The sequence below is a fragment of the Sapajus apella genome, unplaced genomic scaffold (genome assembly GCF_009761245.1).
Source record: "Sapajus apella isolate SASKATOON/1434 unplaced genomic scaffold, GSC_monkey_1.0 scaffold96, whole genome shotgun sequence".
Classification (NCBI taxonomy): Eukaryota; Metazoa; Chordata; class Mammalia; order Primates; family Cebidae; genus Sapajus; species Sapajus apella.
The window spans coordinates 462,384-483,053 of NW_022437036.1; the positions used below are offsets into that span (position 1 = coordinate 462,384).

The 20,670-nt window shown below is 52.3% G+C and overlaps 1 protein-coding gene across 1 annotated transcript in view; it reads left to right on the forward strand.

Annotated features, from left to right (window-relative positions):
* The first annotated feature begins 2,089 nt into the window (after nucleotides 1–2,089).
* ZBTB46 (zinc finger and BTB domain containing 46) overlaps nucleotides 2,090–20,670 on the forward strand; it is a 56,908-nt gene continuing 38,327 nt past the window's right edge. The window contains 1 exon segment of the mRNA XM_032256979.1: nucleotides 2,090–3,086. Coding sequence (XP_032112870.1) covers nucleotides 2,150–3,086 — 937 coding nt within the window. The 5' untranslated portion in view covers nucleotides 2,090–2,149.

The window sequence follows — 20,670 nt, forward strand, 5'->3', positions numbered from 1 at the left end:
TCACGTGACCCTCCCTGCACCTGCTCCCTGGCCTCTCGCGTGACCCTCCCCGCACCTGCTCTGAACGTGATTCGTCTTCCTTTTCAGTGGCCCCTTGTTGGGGCAGGTCCCGCTGCTGATACACACATAGTCATGCTGACATGGGAGAAACTGCGTTTGCCTCCGGCCCTCATGTCTGAGGCCAGTGTGGGGCAGGATGGGGCCTCTGTTCTCTGCCATGGCCCCGGTGTTGAGGCACCACCTGGAGTCAGGTGGGGGCCTGGTCTTGGCATCACGGGGGCCTGAGGCCTGGCCTGTAATGATCAGCGGTCACGGCTGTCACAGCCCTTGTGCCCAGCGTGAAGGCAGTGAAGGGGAGGCCAGGCTGGGTCTTCTGCAGTATGTCTCCTGCCAGGCAACACCTGCTGTGGGGGGCTGGAGACCCCACAACATCTAAGTCGGGGATGGCCCAGGACTCTGAAGGCAGAGGCAGGGAGGGACAGAAGCCTCTTTTTTCTCCCTCATTTTCCTGCCTGTGAAACGTGAGGGAATAATTACTTTTCCCTGGACATTTTAGGCCAGGCATGGTGGCTCACACCTGTAATCCCAGCACTTTGGGAGGCTGAGGCGGGTGGATCACCTGAGGTCAGGAGCTGGAGACCAGCCTGGGCAACATGGTGAAACCCATCTCTACTAAAATACAAAAAATCATCCAGGTGTGGTGGTGTGCGCCTGTAGTCCCAGCTACTTGGGAGGCTGAGGCAGGAGAATCGCTTGAACCCGGGAAGCGGAGGTTGCAGTGAGCCAAGATCGCACCACTGCACTCCAGCCTGGGCGACAGAGCGAGACTTCGTCTCCTGGGAAAAAAAGTTCTGTCATGACGAAGGAAAGGTGTGGTAACAAGTCTGAGCACAGGAGTGTGTGACACAAAGCTGCCGACCCCCCGGCTGCAACCCCTTCCCCCATGAGGGCTGCGTGTGGCCGTTTGAGGGGGTCCTTGCGGAAAGGGGTGGAATATTCCCACACTTGCTTAGTTTTCTCCTGTTAAACGCATTTGGCATTTCAGGTGAGCCCTACTCAACTCATCAGCTGGAAAATGGGGTTTGTAACGTGGGAGACCCAACCACTGCTCCTTTCCCAGGGAGGACTGTGGGTGAACGTGTCCCAGCAGTTCGTCCGTGGAAGTTCTGGCCCCCTAGGGGCTAGATGTGGCCTCACTTGGAAACAGGGTCCCTGTGGGGGTGGCCCCGACTCCCAGGTGACCGTCGTCCTTGTGAAAGGGTGACATTGGGACGTGCGCACCGGGAGAAGCCGCATTAAGACAGCAGAGCTCGTGTACGGCCTCCACACAGGACGCGGCCGCGGCACGGGCTGGAATGGATGCCCCTGGCTTGGCCGGCATCCTGATTCTGGGCTTGGGAACACATTTCTGTTGTGTAGGCCGTCCGGGCGATGGCCTCTCGTTAGGGCAAGGTCCTTGGGTCTAAGAAGAGACGGGAGTGACGCCGGAGCGGGCCAGGGGCACCAAATTCAGAAACGATTCCGTGTGTCCGTCGACACTGCGAGGCAGGGCCATCTTCGGCATGTCTCAGATGAGCGGGCGCCGCCGGCATCAGGGCCCTGTCCCGGCACTGGGCAGGGACCAGCCCTAAGCCAGGAAATCTCCCTCCTCCAGGAGCCTTGAGGTGGTTTGAGCCCAGAGCTTTGGAAATGTTCAGGACCAAGGTTATGAATGCTTTAAATCCTTATCGGTCTGTGGGGTTTTTTTTGTGTAGGAAATTTTATTCTTTTTTCTTAAGAATGTTTCTTTAAGCGTGAGGGATGGCCACAGCGTGGGTCATTTAACTGAGTCCTCAGTCGGGGTAAGAGTCGCTTCAGCTGTGGCTGGGCGTTCTCATCGTTGCTGGGATGTGCGAGTTGCTGTGTGTAGGAGTCTGTTCAGACCCCGTTAGCCGTGAGCGGAAACCCACAGCAGACATCCCACTCTGGTCGCGCTGGTGCCCTCCGGCGTTTGCTGCCCTGCTTCAGGCGGAGACACAGCCCGCCCCCTGCACACCCGCGCCCAGCGTCTCCCGCGCTGCCTCTCACGACCTCCGCCTGTGCTCAGCTTGGGTAACGCTTGTTCTTACCTCCACAGAGTCTGTAGACGAGGCGACCCCAGAGCTTCCAAATGAACGACCGGAAGGAAGATATGGAAATCGCGTCCCACTACCGGCACCTGCTGCGGGAGCTCAACGAGCAGAGGCAGCACGGCGTCCTGTGTGACGTCTGTGTGGTCGTGGAGGGCAAGGTCTTCAAGGCGCACAAGAACGTACTGCTGGGCAGCAGCCGCTACTTCAAGACGCTCTACTGCCAGGTGCAGAAGACGTCGGAGCAGGCCACGGTCACGCACCTTGACATCGTCACGGCCCAGGGCTTCAAGGCCATCATCGACTTCATGTACTCAGCGCACCTGGCACTCACCAGCAGGAACGTCATCGAGGTGATGTCCGCCGCCAGCTTCCTGCAGATGACAGACATCGTGCAAGCATGCCACGACTTCATCAAGGCCGCGCTGGACATCAGCATCAAGTCCGACGCCTCGGATGAGCTTGCGGAGTTTGAGATCGGCGCCTCGTCCAGCAGCAGCACGGAAGCGCTCATCTCGGCCGTGATGGCCGGCAGGAGCATCTCCCCGTGGCTGGCACGGCGAACGAGTCCTGCCAATTCTTCTGGAGACTCGGCCATCGCCAGCTGTCACGACGGAGGGAGCAGCTACGGGAAGGAGGACCAGGAGCCCAAGGCCGACGGCTCCGACGACGTTTCCTCGCAGTCCCTGTGGCCTGGAGACGTGGGCTACGGGCCTCTGCGCATCAAGGAAGAGCAGATCTCCCCGCCTCAGTACGGAGGGAGTGAGCTGCCTTCTGCCAAGGACAGCGTGGCGCAGAACTCCTTCTCGGAGCAGAGCACTGGCGATGGCTGGCAGCCCACAGGCCGCAGGAAGAATCGGAAGAACAAAGAGACTGTCCGGCACATCACACAGCAGGTGGAGGACGACAGCCGGGCCAGCTCCCCAGTGCCGTCCTTCCTGGCGACGTCAGGGTGGCCGCTCAGCAGCCGAGACTCAAGTAAGCCTTCCGCTCATTCCAGGCTCAGCGGCCCTGGGGTGTCCAGGCCACAGTGTGCTGTGGGGACGGGTGATGCATGTCCAGGCTCATACCGGTGGCTTCCTGGGGTCACTTTCTTTTACAGGAAGTGGTTGTGACCGCAGGGAATGCAGCCGGTACATCTCAAAGGCCAGGGCAGCACCAGGGCCCCCAGAGACCCTGCATATCTGTCCCCGTGGGCACAGTGCTGGCATCACCCACACATGGGGGCTGCCTGGGCTGGGCCCCTCCGAAGCCAAAGGGGCGTGAGTGGGGTGACTCCTGGTGGGCCCCTTTCAGCCCTGGTGAGGGCGTGGCCTGCAGGGTCCACTGCCCTGGCCTGTGGGACCCTCTCGTGAGCCCCAGCGGCGGTAACAGCTGGCCACTTACCAGGGTGGCCGTCAGTCCAGGCTTTTCATCCGGGGACGTGGGCCTTTGGTTGCTGTTGCTGTAGTGAATGTTGAGCAGATACATCGTGTGAGTGCAGTCTGTCCTTGGCACCTCAGCGCGCCTTGACTGGGGATCTGAGGGGTCACAGCTGTGAAGCAGCCTTTCACGGGAAGGGGGTTTGTATTTGCTGACAAGTGTGGGTTCTGCCTGTCTAAACCAACAGATGGTGTTTGTTTCTTTTCTTTTTTCTTTTTTGAGAAAAGTCTTGCTCTGTCACCCAGGCTGGAGTGCAGTGGCGCAATCTCGGCTCACTGTAGCCTCCACCTCCCGGGTTCAAGTGATTCTCCTGCCTCAGCCTCCCAAGTAGCTGGGATTACAGGTGCCTGCCACCACGCCCGGCTGATGTTTTTGTATTTTAGAAGAGGCAGGGTTTTACCATGTTGGCCATAGTGGTCTTGATCTCCTGACCTTGTGATCCACCAGCCTTGGCCTCCCAAAGTGCTGGCATTACAGGTGTGAGCCACCACGCCCAGCCTTTTTTCTTTTTGAGACAGAGTCTCTTTCTCTCACCCAGGCTGGAGCGCAGTATGGCTCACTGCAACCTCTGCCTCCCAGGTTCAAGCGATTCTCCGGCCTCTGCCTCGTGAGTAGCTGGGACTACAGGTGTGTGACACCACGTCCGGCTAATTTTTGTAATTTTAGTAGAGATGGGGTTTCACCATGTTGGCCAGGTTGCTCTCGAGCTCCTGACCTCAGGTGACTCTCCCGCTTTGGCCTTCCAAAGTGCTGGGATTACAGGTGTGAGCCAGCATGCCCAGCTGATGTGTTTTTCTTACACCGCATGATGTAAGGTCTTGCCTTGGGTCCTGCCTGTTATTTACTGCAAAGGGGCTCTGAGTTTAGCTTTGTTGAAGCTGGACGTCACCACTGGAATGGCTGTCTCCTATGTGTCTTCCAGACTTGTAAATGATAAATTAAATGTTTGCGGAATACTGGTCACTATTCCTGGTGCTGAACATGTAATATTGATAATAACTGTGGGGATTTGGCATCTGCCCTTTCCCCCAGGCTGCAACCCAAGTCAAGGAAGGCTATTTGGAGTTGGGTTGGTGGTGCTTGCGCCTCTAGTTCCAGCCGCTTGGGAGGCTGAGGCAGGAGGATGGCCTGAGCCCAGGAGGTCCGTGATCCTGCTGCTGCCCTCCAGCCTGGACGACAGAGCCAGACCCTGTTTCTTAATAAAAAACGAAGGAATGGAGGCTTCCTAGCAGGTGCTGCCCATGGGGAGCTCCTCCAGGATGAAGCCAAGAAATGAACGTGGGGGTGCGTGAGTGGATGGAGGACGGAAGGCAGCAAACCGCAGGGTTGAGAGCCCTGAAAAACATTGCAGGTGCCAAGTGTGTGTGTGGGTGGCATGGCTGCCTGCTCCTCTGGCTAGAGGGCTTCCTGGGCAGGGTGGGTGTGGCCTGTTCTCCTGACCCTGGTTCCTGTCCATCTCTGAGAGATCTCTGAGAGCTGGGAGTGAACGCAGCCCAATACGTTAGCTTTTATCATTGTGGTAGAACACACGTAACATAAACCTTACCGTTGTAACCGTTTTAAATGTACATTCCACTGGCATGAAGTACGGTCCTGTGTTGCCTGATGACAGGCATAGGTTCTAAGACGTGCATCGTCAGGCAGTCCTGTTGCTCTGGGATCAGGATCGTGGAGCACGCGGCAGAGACGTTTGGGAAGTGCCGCCGGTTGCAGGCCCAGCACGAACCCCCCCAGTGCAGTGAACCCGCCGCAGGCAGCTGTGACGCCACAGGAAGTGTCTGCGTGTCTACAGAAAGGGTGTGGTAAAAATGTGGTGTCAAAGATAACAGCGTGCCTGGGTAGCGCACCTGCAGTGAATGGAGCTTGCCGGCCTGGAGTTGGTCTGGGTGAGCGAGTGGTGAGTGAGCGTGAAGGCTGAGGATGCGACTGTGCCCTGCTGGAGACTTAGAAACACTGCGTGGAGCCTACACGCAACTTACTTTTTTACAGTGCTAGGACATTGCAATGGCTATGATGTCACCGGGTAACAGGAATTTCCCAGCTTCGTTCTCATCTACGGGACCATGATGGGACCACGGTTGTTATCTGTGGTCTGTCCTCCTGTGGCACATGAAGTTATGCAATCAGAACTTTTGCATCATCCCAAAGGGAAACTGTATCCATGAGGCAGGACCTTTCCCTTGCCTGTCCCCCACCTGCTGCTTCTGCATTGACGCAATGTAGCTTTCGTTAAGTGTGTGCTGTTCTGCGTATTCACAATGTAGCTTGTGAATGTATTCACAATGTATTCACATTCTCTGCTCAGTTGTTGTTGTTTGTCCTGCCCTGAGCTATGACCAAGCCCTGGATGTTCAGTAATAGATGGTGGTAGAGTGTGGTCGCTCACTCCTGAATCCCTTTTGGAGGCACTTTGGGAGGCCGAGGCAGGAGGATGGATCCCTTGAGGCCAGGAGTTTGGGACTCTCCTGGGCAAAGTGGTGAAATGCCATCTCTAACACACAGCCAGCTGTGGCTGGCATGGTGGTTCATGCCTGTAATCCCAGCACTTTGGGAGGCTGAGGTGCATGGATCACTTGAGGTCAGAAGTTCAAGACCAGCTTGGCCAATGTGGTGACTCACTGTCTCTACTAAAAATACAAAAATTGACCAGGCTTGGTGGCTCACGCCTGTAATCCCAGCACTTTGGGAGGCTGAGGCGGGCAGATCATGAGGTCAAGAGATAGAGACCATCCTGGTCAACATAGTGAAACCTCATCTCTACTAAAAATACAAAAATTAGCTGGGCGTGGTGGCCTGTAGTCCCAGCTACTCGGGAGGCTGAGGCAGGAGAATTGCTTGAACCTGGGAGGCGGAGGTTGCAGTGAGCTGAGATTGCGCCATTGCATTCCAGCCTGGGTAACAAGAGCAAAACTCCGTCACACACACACAAAAATACAAAAATTAGCCGGACGTGGTAGCTGGTGCCTGTAGTCCCAGCTACTCCAGAGACTGAGGCAGGAGAATTGCTTGAATTAGGGAGGCAGAGGTTGCAGTGGGCTGAGATCACACTACTGCACTCCAACCTGGGCAACAAAACAAGGCTCTGTCAAAAAGTTTTGGTGTGGTGGTTCCTGTAGTGTCCCAGCTATTCAGGAGGCGGAGGTGGGAGGATCACCTGAGCCTGGGAGGTTGAGGCTGCATTGAGCTGTGATCATGCCACTGCACTCCGGCCTGGGAAGCAGACTGAAACCCTGTCTCAAAAACAAACAAAAAACCCAAAACAAACAAAAAACACAGCAGTTGGTTTAACTCGGAGTTTCTCAGCCTCAGGCTGAACTGTGCTCCATTGTGGCACCGTCCTGGGCACTGCAGGGTGTCAGCAGCACCTCTGGCCTCCACCCACAGATGCCAGGAGCACCTGCCTTTGGTTCCCCCACTGATACAACTGAAAATGTCTGTAGACATTACCGGTTGGGCAAATCGTTTCTCTCTCTGCTGCTGTACATGGGGAGGGTGTACAGGCAGCAGGCCAGGGGCAGTGGCCTTTCCATCTGCTCATAACTGTTTATAATCTTCCCTTAGCTCCAACAAAACCTGAGAAGCAGTGGTCCCTGGCAAGTGGCACGGCTTTGGGGGGAGTATTGTGGTGTTTTCAGATGTGCTGCAGACCCCTCCCACCGGTCCGGAGTGCATGTGTGTGAGTCACTGGCAGGGGCCGGTGCTGGATGCCTTTATATTATGGGAGTCAATCCAGGCACAGAGAAGTGTGCACTCCCTGAGCCTGTGGGCTGAATGCTTTAAATGCAGTTGTCAAGCAGAAGGTGTTTTTAGAATCCAACAAGTGATTTTGGCTGTGTACTTTTGTTAGAGTCTTAAATCCCTGGGGTTTCCAAGGCAACTGTGAAACTCTTCCCATTAGATGATTCTGAGTTGCTAAGGCGAGGACACAAGGCTGTGAGCTCCGAGAGGGTGTTCTGCCCACGCCGTGGCGGTCGCTGACTCCCCGAGCTCTGTCCTCCGCCCAGGCCCTTGGGCCAGGATTTGGAAGCTTGGGGTTTGGAAGTAAACCGTGATCCCATGGAGGTCAGTTTGTTTCCATAAGATTTATTACATTGTAGAGAAGAGGGTTTTAAATTCTCATCACATTTATAGAAGCAAAGACTTTTTTCTTTTTTTTTTTATTTTTGAGACAGAGCTTCGCCCAGGCTGGAGTGCGTTCACGCGATCTCAGCTCACTGTATAGCCTCTGCCTCCCAGGTTCCAGCAATTCTCTTGCCTCAAACCTCCAAGTAGCTGGGATTACAGGCACCCACCACCATGCCCAGCTAATTTTTATATTTTTGGTAGAGACGGGGTTTTACCATGTTGGCCAGGCTGATCTTGAATTCCTGATCAGGTGATCTGCCTGCCTCAGCCTCCCAAAGTGCTGGGATTGCAGGTATGAGCCACTGTGCCTGGCCACAAAGTCCCTTTTCTAAGGACACGTGTCAAGTGGTCACTGCAGATCATTCGACGGGGATGTCCCAACCCCTCTGTGCGTCCCAACCCCTCTGTGTGTCGTCCTGGCGACCCCAGGGCCTGTTTGTTTAAAGAGTGATTTTCTTTTTTTTTTTTTTGAGACGGAGTTTCGCTCTTGTTGCCCAGGCTGGAGTGCAATGGCACGATCTCGGCTCACCGCAACCTCCGCCTCCTGGGTTCAGGCAATTCTCCTTCCTCAGCCTCCTGAGTAGCTGGGATTACAGGCACGTGCCACCATGCCCAGCTGAATTTTTGTATTTTTAGTAGAGATGGGGTTTCACCATGCTGACCAGGATGGTCTCGATCTCTTGACCTCGTGATCCACCCGCCTCGGCCTCCCAAAGTGCTGGGGTTACAGGCGTGAGCCACCGCGCCCGGGCTAAAGAGTGATTTTCTAAGTAGGAGGCCAAATACATTCTAACTTAGCAGCTTCCAAGAAACAGTATCCCTTGAAATTTATTTCTGAGTTGCAGCAGTTCACTTCTGTGAGAGCTTGTGAGAAACAATTCCTGTGTGCGGCTGTGGGACAAGCAGGCAGGCCTGTGCCTCCCCAGGCCCTGGCCTCTTCTCATCTGTGGAGGGAGCACAGTAGGGACCTGGGAGGTAACTGGGGAGGTCTTCACAAAGTAGATGTGTAGCTACTACTTGAGAAGATGGTAAAGGAACAACCAACGTGCCCCAATTAGATGCGCCCACACATGCCTGAAAAGTGCTGTTGCAGTCACAGGTGTCTTATAAAGTGTGTACTTGAACCATGATGCGGCGGGAACTGGACATGTTGGAACTTTTAAGCGTACATCAGAACTGTGGGAGCTCCAGGTCAGGGGCGACAGCCTCTCAGGTACCCAGCGCTGCCTGTAAGCCTCCTTTCTGCTCCGGTTGGGGAGTGAGGGTCCCAGCTCTCAGGGTTGGGGGGTCTTCGAGGTGCTACTTGGACCAGGCCGGCCTGCCTCTGGCGAGGACCAGAGTTTCTCTTCCTTTGTGCTGACAGCAGCTCCTCACAGCCCCCAGAGCGCCTTGCTGGGGTCAAGCAGGAACTGGCAAGCAGGGTAGAGGGGAGTATGGCAGTGGCTGTGTTCCCTTCTGGTGTTTCTCCTTCTCTCCATGAAGGTTGGGGAGCAGGAACCCCCACGTTCTCAGCTGTCCTGACCACGTGAGGGTAGAGAGTTGCCTCCGAGGTTACGTCCACCCTGTCCAGAATGCCTGCGGCATCTCGGGCCTCCTGGCGCCCGACAGAACTGAGGTCCCCCCAACATGGCCTGAACAGTGTTTCGCCACCTGAATGCCTTTCATGGCCCGTTTAGCAGCGTGGCAGATCTGGTCGTGTCTGTTGAAGAAAATTATCTGCACTTGGGATGGCCTTTGTACTTTTTGGGTGGAAGGGTTTTGACCACAGATGGCATCATGTGCTTTGGTCGGTGGTGGGTGGGAAGGGTGCCTGGCCCCACACGCCGGTCCCACAGCCACTCAGAGGCACTGCACTTGGCGGTTTTTTCATCTACCCCCCGTTCAGTCCTGTCCTGGGAAGCTGGAGAACTCAGCTGTGCCTTCTCTAGATGTTTTCCTTTCAGGTATGAGCAGAATTACCTGCAGTCAGCTCTGACCGTAATACAGCCTGTTGGGGGGGCAGCTAGTAACTGGGACGGAGACAGTAACACTCTTCACAGGAAAGTGGCTGCTTTTTGTTTTTGTTTTATTATTTATTTATTTATTTTTGAGATGGAGTTTTATTCTTGTTGCCCAGGCTGGAGTGCAGTGGCGTGATCTCAGCTCACGGCAACCTCCGCCTCCTGTGTTCAAGGATTCTCCTACCTCAGCCTCCCGAGCAGCTGGGACTACAGGTGTGTGCCACCGCCCCCAGCTAATTTTTGTATTTTTAGTAGAAACGGGGGTTCACCATGTTGGCCAGGCTGGTCTTGAACGCCTGACCTCAGGTGATCTGCCTACCTCAGCCTCCCAGTGCTGGGATTATAGGCAGGAGCCATTGCATCTGGACCTTTCTGCTATTTTTTTGAGGTATGATATATTATATACAGTAAACTACACAGAGTTCAAGTGTACAGTTTGGATAGTTTCTTGTTTCTATTCCTAATGCTATGTAGGGAAAATGTTCACATTTAGAGAAAAGTTGAAAAAATGAAATGGCGACCATGCCTGCTGCCTAGATCCTCCAGGTGTTGACATTTTGCTGTATTTGCTTTATGATATCTGTCCATCTAATCACTCAAAAACACTTTTTTTTTTGGAGATGGAGTTTTGCTCTTGTCACCCAGGTTGGAGTGCAGTGGTACGATCTCAGCTCACTGCAACCTCTGTCTCCCAGGTTCAAGTGATTCTCCTGCTTCAGTGTCCTGAGTAGCTGTGACTACAGGTGTGCACCACCCTGCCTGGCTAGTTTTGTATTTTTAGTAGAGATGGGGTTTCTCCATGTTGGCCAGCCTGGTCTCAAACTCCATACCTCAGGTGATCTGCCTGCCTCGGCCTCCCAAAGGGCTGGGATTACAGGTGTGAGCCACTCCACCCGGCCAACACTTATTTTTCAATGCATTTCATTGCAAGTGGGAGGCATCAGTATACCTCATCCCAAAACATGTCCGCACTCAAAATGTTCACATTTCTCAGTTAAATTCTGCATACTCTGACACGTGCCAATCTCAAATGTACCTTTTGGTTTTCTTTTAAATTTTTTAGAGACAGGACTTGCATTCCTGGGTTCTGCTGATTCTCCCACTCGGTTTCCCGAGCAGCTGGGACCATCGGTCTGCCCCACTGAGCCTCACTTCAAATGTACCTTTTGAGAAGTTGTGGGGTTTTTTCTTTTTTTGAGATAGAGTGTCACCCTGTCACCTAGGCTGGAGTGCGGTGGTGCGATCTCAGCTCACAGCAGCCCCAACCTTCCTGGCTCAAGTGATCCTCCTACCTAAGCCTTCTGAGTAGTTGTGACTACAGACAGGTGCACACCACCACGCCTTGCTAATTTTTGTATTTTTTGTAGAGATGGGGTTTTGCCATGTTGCCCAGGTTGGTCTTGAACTCTTGGATTCAAGTAACCCAGCCTCCTTGGCCTCCCACCGTGCTGGGATTACAGGCATGAGCCACTGTGGCAGCCTGAGAAGTTTTGATAAATGCATGTACCCAGACTTCCGCAAGGTATAGCGCATTCTCCCGGGACCTTCCTCAGGCTTCCAGCTGGCCTTTGGGTGAAGCTCCTTTCCTGCCTTGGTGTGCTTGGGCTGAGCCAGGCTGCCGTGTCTACCTGTGGTTCTTACCTTTTTTGTTGGGGTGTGTTACTGCAGTGTCTGAATGTTCTGCTGTTTGCTATATTCAGTCCTGTCCATGGACACCTGGGCTGTTGCTGGTTTTTGCTACTGTGAGTGAAATTTCTGGGAACATTTTGGCAAGCCTGTTTTGTGGACCTTTATTTTCATTTCTCCTGAGTGAATACATAGGAGTGGAGAGGCTGGGCCACAGGGAAGGGGTGTGTTTGGATTTAGAGAAATTGCCCAGTGGTTTCCTGAGTGGGTGCCCCATCTTCTCACCCACAGGGTACGAGGACTTGGGTCACTCCTCCGCTCACTGGCTTTTGTGTACTGTCTTTTATTTCAGCTACTCTAGTGGTGAGTTTGATGAGTTTTCACAAATGCATTCACCTGTGCCATCAAGACAAAGACCATTTCCTTCACTCGAAGTTTCCCTGGTGCAGCCACTCCCAGTTCATAGCAGCAGCTGCCTGGCTGCTCTTGCATCTGTCTTATAATCAGCTTTTTTTTTTTTTAGAGAGTCTCACTGTGTCACCAGGCACCAGGCTGGAGTGCAGTGGCACGATATCGGCTCACTGCAACCTCCACCCCGCCAGGTTCAAGCAATTCTCCTGCCTCAGCCTCCCAAATAGCTGGGACTACAGGCGCGCACCACCACGTCCAGCTAATTTTTGTATTTTCAGTAGAGACAGGGTTTCACCGTGTTGACCAGGATGGTCTCAATCTCTTGACCTCATGATCCGCCTGCCTCAGCCTCCCAAAGTGCTGGGATTACAGGTGTGAGCCGCTACTCCCAGCCCAGCCTTTTTTCTTTCCGTTTTGAGATAGATTGAAATGCAATTGCAAGAAATAATACAGAGAAGTCCTGTACACCCTTTACTATGGTTGCATGTTTTCCCCCTCCAAACTCATGTTAAGATTTAACTGCCACTGTGATAGTGTTGAGAGTGGGGCCATAGGTGATGAGGCCCTGAGGGCTCCTGCCTTGTAGGTGGGGTTGCTGCTGTCACAAAAGGGAGAGTTCGGCCAGGCGCCGTGCCTCACGCCTGTAATCCTAGCACTTTGGGAGGCCAAGGTGGGTGGACCACTTGAGGGCAGGAGTTTGAGACCAGCCTGTTCAACATGGTGAAACCTCATCTGAACTAGAAATACAAAAATTAGCCAGGTGTGGTGGCAGGCACCTGTAATCACAGCTACTCGGGTTGCTGACGCAGGAAAATCACTTGAACCCAGGAGGCAGAGTTTTCATTGAGCCGAGATTGCATCACTGCACTGCAGCCTGAGTGACAGAGTAAGACTCTGTCTCAAAAAAAAAAAAAAAATTAAAAATCCCCAGCAAGTTCAGCCCCTCATGCCCCCCTTTCCCTTCCACCTCCCACCATGTGAGCACACAGCAGGAGGGCTCTTGCCAGACGCTGGCACTTTGGCACTGGGCTTCCCACCCCCAGAACTGTGAGAAACACTTTTCTGTCGTTCATAAGTTGCCTAGTCTGTGACAGTCCCTTACAGCAGCACAACATGAACCTGGACGTCCTTTATGCAGTTTTCCCAATGGTACTGCAGTCGGTACCACAGCCAGGATATTGACACTGATACAGTCCACTGACCTTACTTAGATTTCTGTAGTTTTACTTGTGCTCATGTGTGTGTTTGCGCATTTTTATCACCTGTGTAGGTTTGTGTAGCCATCTTTGCCAAGGGACTGAACAGCTCCAGCTCCACAGGGGGCCCCATGTGGCCTCCTCCTGTCCCCTGCCATTGCCAGTCCACCTCCAGCTCCGTAGTTCTCAGCGTGTCCTTGAGGTTCATTCTTGCACAAGTCAGTGCCTCATTCTTTTTAATGCCACGTCATAGTCTGGATTTCACACAATTTGCTTATTCCTTCACCTGTTGATGGACATTGGGGTTATCTCCCGTTTGGAGCTATTATAAATAAAATGCTGTGAACATTTTTGTATAAGTCTTTTTGTGAATGTGCAGTTTGATTACTCTTAGGTAAATACATAGGAGTGGAACTGCTGGGCCATAATGTTTAACTTTATAAGAAACTTCCAAACTGTTTTCCCCAGTGGGTGTAGTATTTTACAGTCCTGCCAGCGGGCTGTGAGGTTCTGTTTGCTCTTCCTTGTCACCAGCATTTGATATTGTTTGTCTTTTAAATGTTAACTGGCTGGGCGAGGTGGCTCATGCCTGTAATCCTAGCCAAAGCGGTCAGATCGCCTGAGCTCAGGAGTTTGAGACCACTCTGGGCAACACAGTGAAACCTTGTCTTTACTAAAATACAAAAAAAAAATTAGCTGGGTGTGGCAGTGTGCACCTGTAGTTTTAGCTACTCGGGAGGCTGAGGCAGGAGAATCACTTGAACCCAGGACGCAGAGGGTGCAGTGAGCCAAGATTGTGCCACTGCACTCCAGCCTGGGCGACAGAGCAAGACTCCCTCTCTTAAAACAAAACAAACAAAAAAGCCAGGCCTCATGGCTCACCCCTGTAATCGCAGCATTTTGGGAGGCCGAGGTGAGCAAATCACAAGATTAGGAGATCAAGAGCATCCTGGCCAACATGGTGAAACCCTGTCTACTAAAAACCCAAAAAATTACCCGGTGTGGTGGCAGGTGCCTGTAGTCCCAGCTACTCAGGAGGCTGAGGCAGGAGAATTGCTTGAACCTGGGAGCATAGGTTGCAGTGAGCTGTGATTGCACCGTTGCACTCCAGCCTGGGCAACAGAGTGAGCCTCCATTTCAAAAAAAAAAAAAAACCTTAACCATTGTGGTTCGAGTCTTAGACTCCTTTTCATGTGGTTTTTTTGTTTGTTTGTTTTTAGGTGGAGTTTCACTCTTGTTGCCCAGGCTAGAGTACAATGGCGTGATTTTTTGTGTTTTTAGTACAGACAGGGTTTCACCCTGTTGGCCAGGCTCGTCTTGAACTTTCGACCTCAGGTGATTGTTCCGTCTTGGCCTCCCAAGATGCTGGGATTATAGGCATGAGCCACCGCACCTGGCTATGGAAACTTTTCGATAGTTAATGAGGAAAGTTGATTTTAATGCAGATAAGAAAGATGGCACTTTAGAAATAAGGAATAAATACATAAAACGAGAAGGTAATTCTAGACAAAGTGTATCTGTAAGCGTTTTTCTGTACATTTCCTTTTCTTTTGTCTTCCTTTTCTTCAGAGACAAGGTCTCACCCTGTTGCCCAAGCTAGAGTGCAATGGTGCAGTCACAGCTCACTGCAGCCTCGAACTCCCAGACTCAGGTGATCCTCCTACCTTGAGCTTCCAAAGTGTAGGGATTACAGGTGTGGGCTGTAGCTCCCGGCCTCATGACGTTTGTTGAACTTTATATTGTGTGAGCTGTGAAACACAGTGAAAGGTGATGCATGAATTGCTTTCTGAAAGGTAAGGCCGGGAGTCCTCCGGAAGTCTCTGTTTGTTGCCGTGGGTGTACCAGGCATGTGGGAGGGTCTGTCTGGGGGGGGAGCCTGCAGAATTTCTCAAATGCACCATTCAGCATCGTTAGGAAGCGCAGAATGGAGACAGTGAGAAGTCTTAGAGGCAGAATCCTGCCTCTGGCCAGGTGTGAGCCTGGCCCCCTCCCATCCCCTCCCCACCATCCCGCCTCCCTCTGTGGTCCTGCGGGGCCTCAGCTCCTCAGGCCCAGGCCCCTTTCTCTTTCCTGTTCCATAATCTATTTATGCCCTGCTTTGCAGCTAACACTGCATGATCTAGTTTAATCTTTTAAAAAATCTGCTTGTTTTAATTGCAATCTCTTTATAGCTCAACATTTTAAGTGAGCTACATTTCCAGAATGTTGTCAAGTATCACTTACAGGAAGAAGGGAAGTCCCTTCCCACTCTAGAGTCCGTCTTCGCACCTCGCCCTTTACGGTGAGGCTTCGATGTTTTCATCCTGTTTGCTGTGTTAAAAAGCGTCTCCTTCGGAATCTGCACTCTGGGCTGCACTTGGGGCCGCACCAGATTCCTGTCCACGCCTGCTCCTGCCAGTTAGTCACAGCCTCCTTGACTAATGTGAAGGGTTTTAGCTTTTTCTTTTTTTTTTAAGACGAAGTCTCGGGGGTTGGGGGACAGGGGCCCACACCCCTCCCCCTCCCCGCTGCTCAAAAACAAAAAAGACGGAGTCCCACTCTGTTGCCCAGGCAGGAGTGCAGTGACAAGATCTCAGCTCACTGTAACCTCTGCCTCCTGGGTTCAAGTGATTCTGTTGCCTCAGCCTCCAAGTAGCTGGGATTACAGGCACACGCCACACGCCCAGCTAATGTTTGTGTTTTTAGTACAGACAGGGTTTCACCATGTTGGCCAAGATGGTCTCGATCTCCTGACCTCAAGGGATCTCCCACCCTGGCGTCCCAAAGTGCTGGCTGGTTTTAGCTTTTTCATAACAGTAACGAAAGCATTTTCCATGGTGTCGTATAACACCAGACTCTAATTTGTTTACATGCAAATTGGTTGTAATATGTAAATACTGCTTTTACTTTCCTATTCTGTTTGTGTAATTTCACCTTTGCTCTGTTGGCCAGGCTGGAGTGCAGTGGCACAATCATGGCTCACTGGAACCTTGAACTCCTGGGCTCAAGCAATCCTCCCACCTCAGTCTCCTGAGTGGCTGGGACCACAAGTGCATGCCACCACGCCCAGCTAATTTTTTGTAGAGATGGGGTCTCTCCATGTTGTTCAGGCTGGTCTTGAACTCCTGGGCTCAAGTGATCCACCCACCTAGGCCTCTCACAGTGCTGGGATTGCAGGCATGGCGACCGTGCCTGGCCTTGTGGTTTCATTTTTGACGTCGTTACTCCTGTTTCTCTTCCTGAATTCCACCTGTGGTCTAGAGTAGCCTCTGCATTTATCCTCCTCACACCTTGGGGCCAGGTTTCCTGCCATGCCTGCCTGTCAGGGGCACCTCCCACCTTCGCCTTGTCTCCTTCTCTCCTCCAGAGGCAGGAGGATTAGAACCTGGGGAGCAGCATCAAATCATACACACGCCCGCCTGGCCACTTGGTTCCTTCCCTTTCCCATTGCCAGGATGATAAATTCCCAGAAGACCAACTGTCTTAGGCCACTGACGGTGTGATTTTTACACAGTAGGAATAGATGTCTTACAGTTCTGAGGTGCAGAAGTCTGAGATTCGGATGCCAGCAGGTTCTGTGTCTGGTGAGAGCTGCTCTGTCCTCGTAGGTGGCGTGGGAGATGCAGGGGCAGGCAGCTCTCGAGGCCTCTTTCCAAGGACACGAATCCATTCCATTCACCAGGAGGGGCCCTCGTGACCTTGTCACTTTTCCAGAGACCACTACAACGGGGATTTAGTTTCGACATGAATTTTGGAGGGACACACACATTCAGGCCAGAGCTCCGGCTCCCCTCCCGCTTCAAAAAGTCACTGCCAAAGAGGATGCTGAAACCAGCCAGAACCCACCAAGGTCACATTCAGCACAAGTGGTCATCGTAGTTTTCATGGCCTTAGATGATCTATTATGGAATATTCACATATAGCCAGGCCTGTTCATTTGTTCTTCTAATTCTAGTATTTTGAAGGGGTCGGTTACTTTAAAATTTTACTTGAGTGGTGCTATTCTTACATTAGGAAATATCCTGAATGTTATTTCTAGAACTTTGGGAAGGAAATTATCATGGCTCATGGCCTGGGAGGACTCAGGACTTTGAAACTCCAGATCCTTGTTGCAGGAGCAAACCCCACACGCGTTTGATGTCTGATCCCCTCACACCTGTTGCCAGCTGGGGGAGGGGCTGGTTCCTGGGCGCATCTCCTGTCTCTGGCACGGTTGCCCTGAGTGGTGGACGGGGCAAGTGAGAGGACCAGCCCAACTACAGCCTGCACTTGGAGGCCCTCCTTTGAGATTGGAGGCCTTGGCCTTGTTTTGCTGGTTTTCCGAATTCCTCTCCTATCTCCGTGGCGGAGAGGGAGGCCTCAGAGCAGGCGGCTCCAGCACCAGGCCAGGCTAACTCGGTCTGCCTGGGGCCCTGTGTCCCTGGAGGCCCCAACACAGGTGGTGTGAGGGAGGGCCCGACCTGGCTCTGGTGCCAGCAAGAGCAGCTGTGTGTCCCCGTGGCTGGGAGCTCCTGCCTGTGGCTGGGCAGCCTGAAGGAGGTGAGGGCAGATGGAGGACTGTGCCCACGGGCACTGGGGGGACTTTGCCCCTACACCTCCAAACTCAGCTGTTTGAAGGACTCTGCCCCACCCCAGATGACTTGAGCCAGGGTTCACCACAGAAGCCGTGGGTGTCAGACACTGGAGGACTGCCCCTGTGTGGTTCACTTTACTCACCCATTCACACATCACCCTTGATTTCATAATTTTCTTTTACCCTAAAGGATTCTGTGTTTTTTTTTGTTGTTGGTTTGAGATGGAGTCTTGCTCTGTCACCCAGGCTGGAGTGCGTTATCTCAGCTCACTGCTCCGCCTTATACATTCAAGCAATTCTCCTGCCTCAACTTCCTGAGTAGCTGCGATTACAGGCGTCCAGCAACATGCCTGGTTAATTTTTGTATTTTTAGTACAGACAGGGTTTCACGTTGGTCAGGCTGATCTCAAACTCCTGACCTCGTGATCTGCCCACCTCAGCCTCCCAAAGTGCTAGGATTACAGGCCTGAAGGATTGTTTTAAAAAAGAAATTTTATCAGAAATCTTATCCTGTTTTCTTTATCTTGGATGATGCCTCTTTGGAAAGGGTGGAAGAAATGTCACTCACGCTGTGCTGGGATGGAGACTCAGACCTGTTAGCTGTGGCTTGCTTTGTTAATTTATTTAGAGACAAGGTTTTGTTCTGTTGCCCAGGCTGGAGTTCAGTGGCACAGTCATGGCTCACTGCTGCTTCAACCACCTGGGCTCAAGCAGTCCTCCCTCCTTAGCCTCCTGAGTAGCTAATCTTTGTATTTTTTATAGTGATGGGGTCTTGCTATATTGCCCAGTCGGGTCTTGAACTCCTGGCCTCAAGCGATCCTCCTGCCTCAGCCTCCCAAAGTGCTGGGATTACAGGCATGAGCCACTGTTTCCGGTCTCTCTAAAGGTTTCTTGATAATGATTTTAACCTTATAATATATTAGGTATGCCAGTAAATTTCTGATGTGTTTGATCAATTTAGGACTGGGGAACATTGGTCTTGCTTCATGACAAATGGAGCCCACAACTCGGGGATGTTTCCGTCCATTTGCTCACACGGCTCTGGGCTGGCCCTCGCCACCCACAGGGTCTGCCAGTGCCAGTCCCTGGACTGCATGGAAGCTGTTGATTTGTCAAAGGTGGCTGCGGCAGCTTTGCTTAGGTGTGTGAGTTTAGTTTCCTCCTGAATTACAAATACTTGGGGATTTTTCAGGTACAGAGATTTTTTTTTTTTTTTTTTTTTTTTTGAGACGGACTCTTGCTCTGTCACTAGGCTGGAGCGCAGTGGCGCAATGTCAGCTCACTGCAACGTCCGCCTTCTGGGTTGAAGCGATTCTTCCGCCTCAGCCTCCTGAGTAGCTGGGACTACAGGCGCGTGCCACCATGCCCGGCTAATTTTTGTATTTTTAGTTGAGACAAGGTTTCACCATGTTGGTCAGGATGGTCTTGATCTCAACCTCGTGATCCGCCTGCCTCGGCCTATCAAAGTGCTGGGATTACAGGCCTGAGCCAGCACGTCTGGCCCAGGTACAGAAATTTTAAAACATCCCTGTAATGTTATCCTACACATTGTGGGCCTTTACTCGTCATTTTTCGTCTTTAGGGAGGCAGCCCAATTTGATTTGGACCTCATGTTGTGGTTTTGTCTTTGTGGCTAATGCCACAGCTGTGGATGCTGCAGCCTTGTGCTTTGTGGTACTGCCATCACCCGCGCCAACTCATTTTGTCTATGAACAGGAACTCTTGGTCAGCAGGGCCCAGCTGAATTCTGTTTAGAAAGCCTACTTTTATTTATTTTTAAAATTCTTTTTATTTTTTGAGTCAGAGTTTTGCTCTTGTTGCCCAGGCTGGAGTGCAGTGGTGCAATCTTGGCTCACTGTAACCTCTGCCTCCTAGGTTCAAGCGATTCTCCTGCCTTAGCCTCCTGAGTAGCTGGGATTACTGGCACGTGCCATCACATCCAGCTAATTTTTGTATTTTTGGTAGAGTTAGGGTTTCACCATGTTCTCCAGGCTGGTCTCAAACTCCTGGCCTCAAGTGATCCGTCCACCTCTGCCTCCCAAAGGCCTGGGATTACACACTTGAGCCACCACGCCCAGCCCTGAAACCCATTTTTTTTTCTTTTTGAGACAGTGTCTCACATTGTCATCCAGAGTGGAGTACAGTGACGTGATCTCTGCTCAGTGCAACCTCCACCTCCTGGGTTCAACCAATTCTGCCTCAGCCTCCCGAGTAGCTGAGATTGCCGGCATGTGCCACCATGCCTGGCTAATTTTTGTATTTTTAGTAGAGGGGAGGTTTCACCATGCTTGCCAGGGTGGTCTGGAACTCCCGACATTGTGATCTGCCTGCCTCAGCCTCCCAAAGTGCTGAGATTGCTGGTGTGAGCCACTGCACCCAAGCCAAAACCCAACTTTTAGCATTTCACATGAGGGAGAATTCTTCTAGCTGATCCTGATTTCTTTTACGTGTTTTTCAGGTTCATTTGTTATGACCATTTAGATTTAAAATTTGGCTTTAAAAATGAGTAATTTTGGGTGGGTGTGGTGGCTCACACCTGTAATCCCAGCAATTTAGCAGGCTGAGGGGGCAGATCACCTGAGGTCGGTAGTTCGAGATCCGCCTGACCAACATGGAGAAACCCCGTCTCTACTAAAAATACAAAAAATCAGCTGGGCACGGTGGCGCGTGCCTGTAATCCCAGCGACTCAGGAGGCTGAGGCAGGAGAATTGCCTGAACCCAGGAGGCGGAGGTTGCAGTGAGCCGAGATCGCGCCATTGCACTCCAGCCTGGGTAACAAGAGTGAAACTCCGTCTCAAAAAAAAAAAAATACAAAAATTAACCAAGCATGGTGGCACGTGCCTGTAATCCCAGCTACTTGAGAGGCTGGGGCAGGAGAATTGATTGAACCCGGGAGGCGGAGATTGCAGTGAGCGGAGATCGAGCCACTGCACTGCAGCCTGGGCGACAAGAGCGAAAGTGTCTCAAAAAATATATAAATAAAGTTCGATGATTTTTATTTGAAACCTCTTAGGAGCTGAATGTGAGCACCCCCCACAGTCGCGTTGGAGCCCCAGCCCCGCGTGGCTGCATCTGGGGACCCCCCCAGTCGCGTTGGAGCCCCAGCCCCGCGTGGCTGCATCTGGGGACCCCCCCTGGTCGCGTTGGAGCCCCAGCCCCGCGTGGCTGCATCTGGGGACCCTCCCCCGGTCGCGTTGGAGCCCCAGCCCCGCGTGGCTGCATCTGGGGA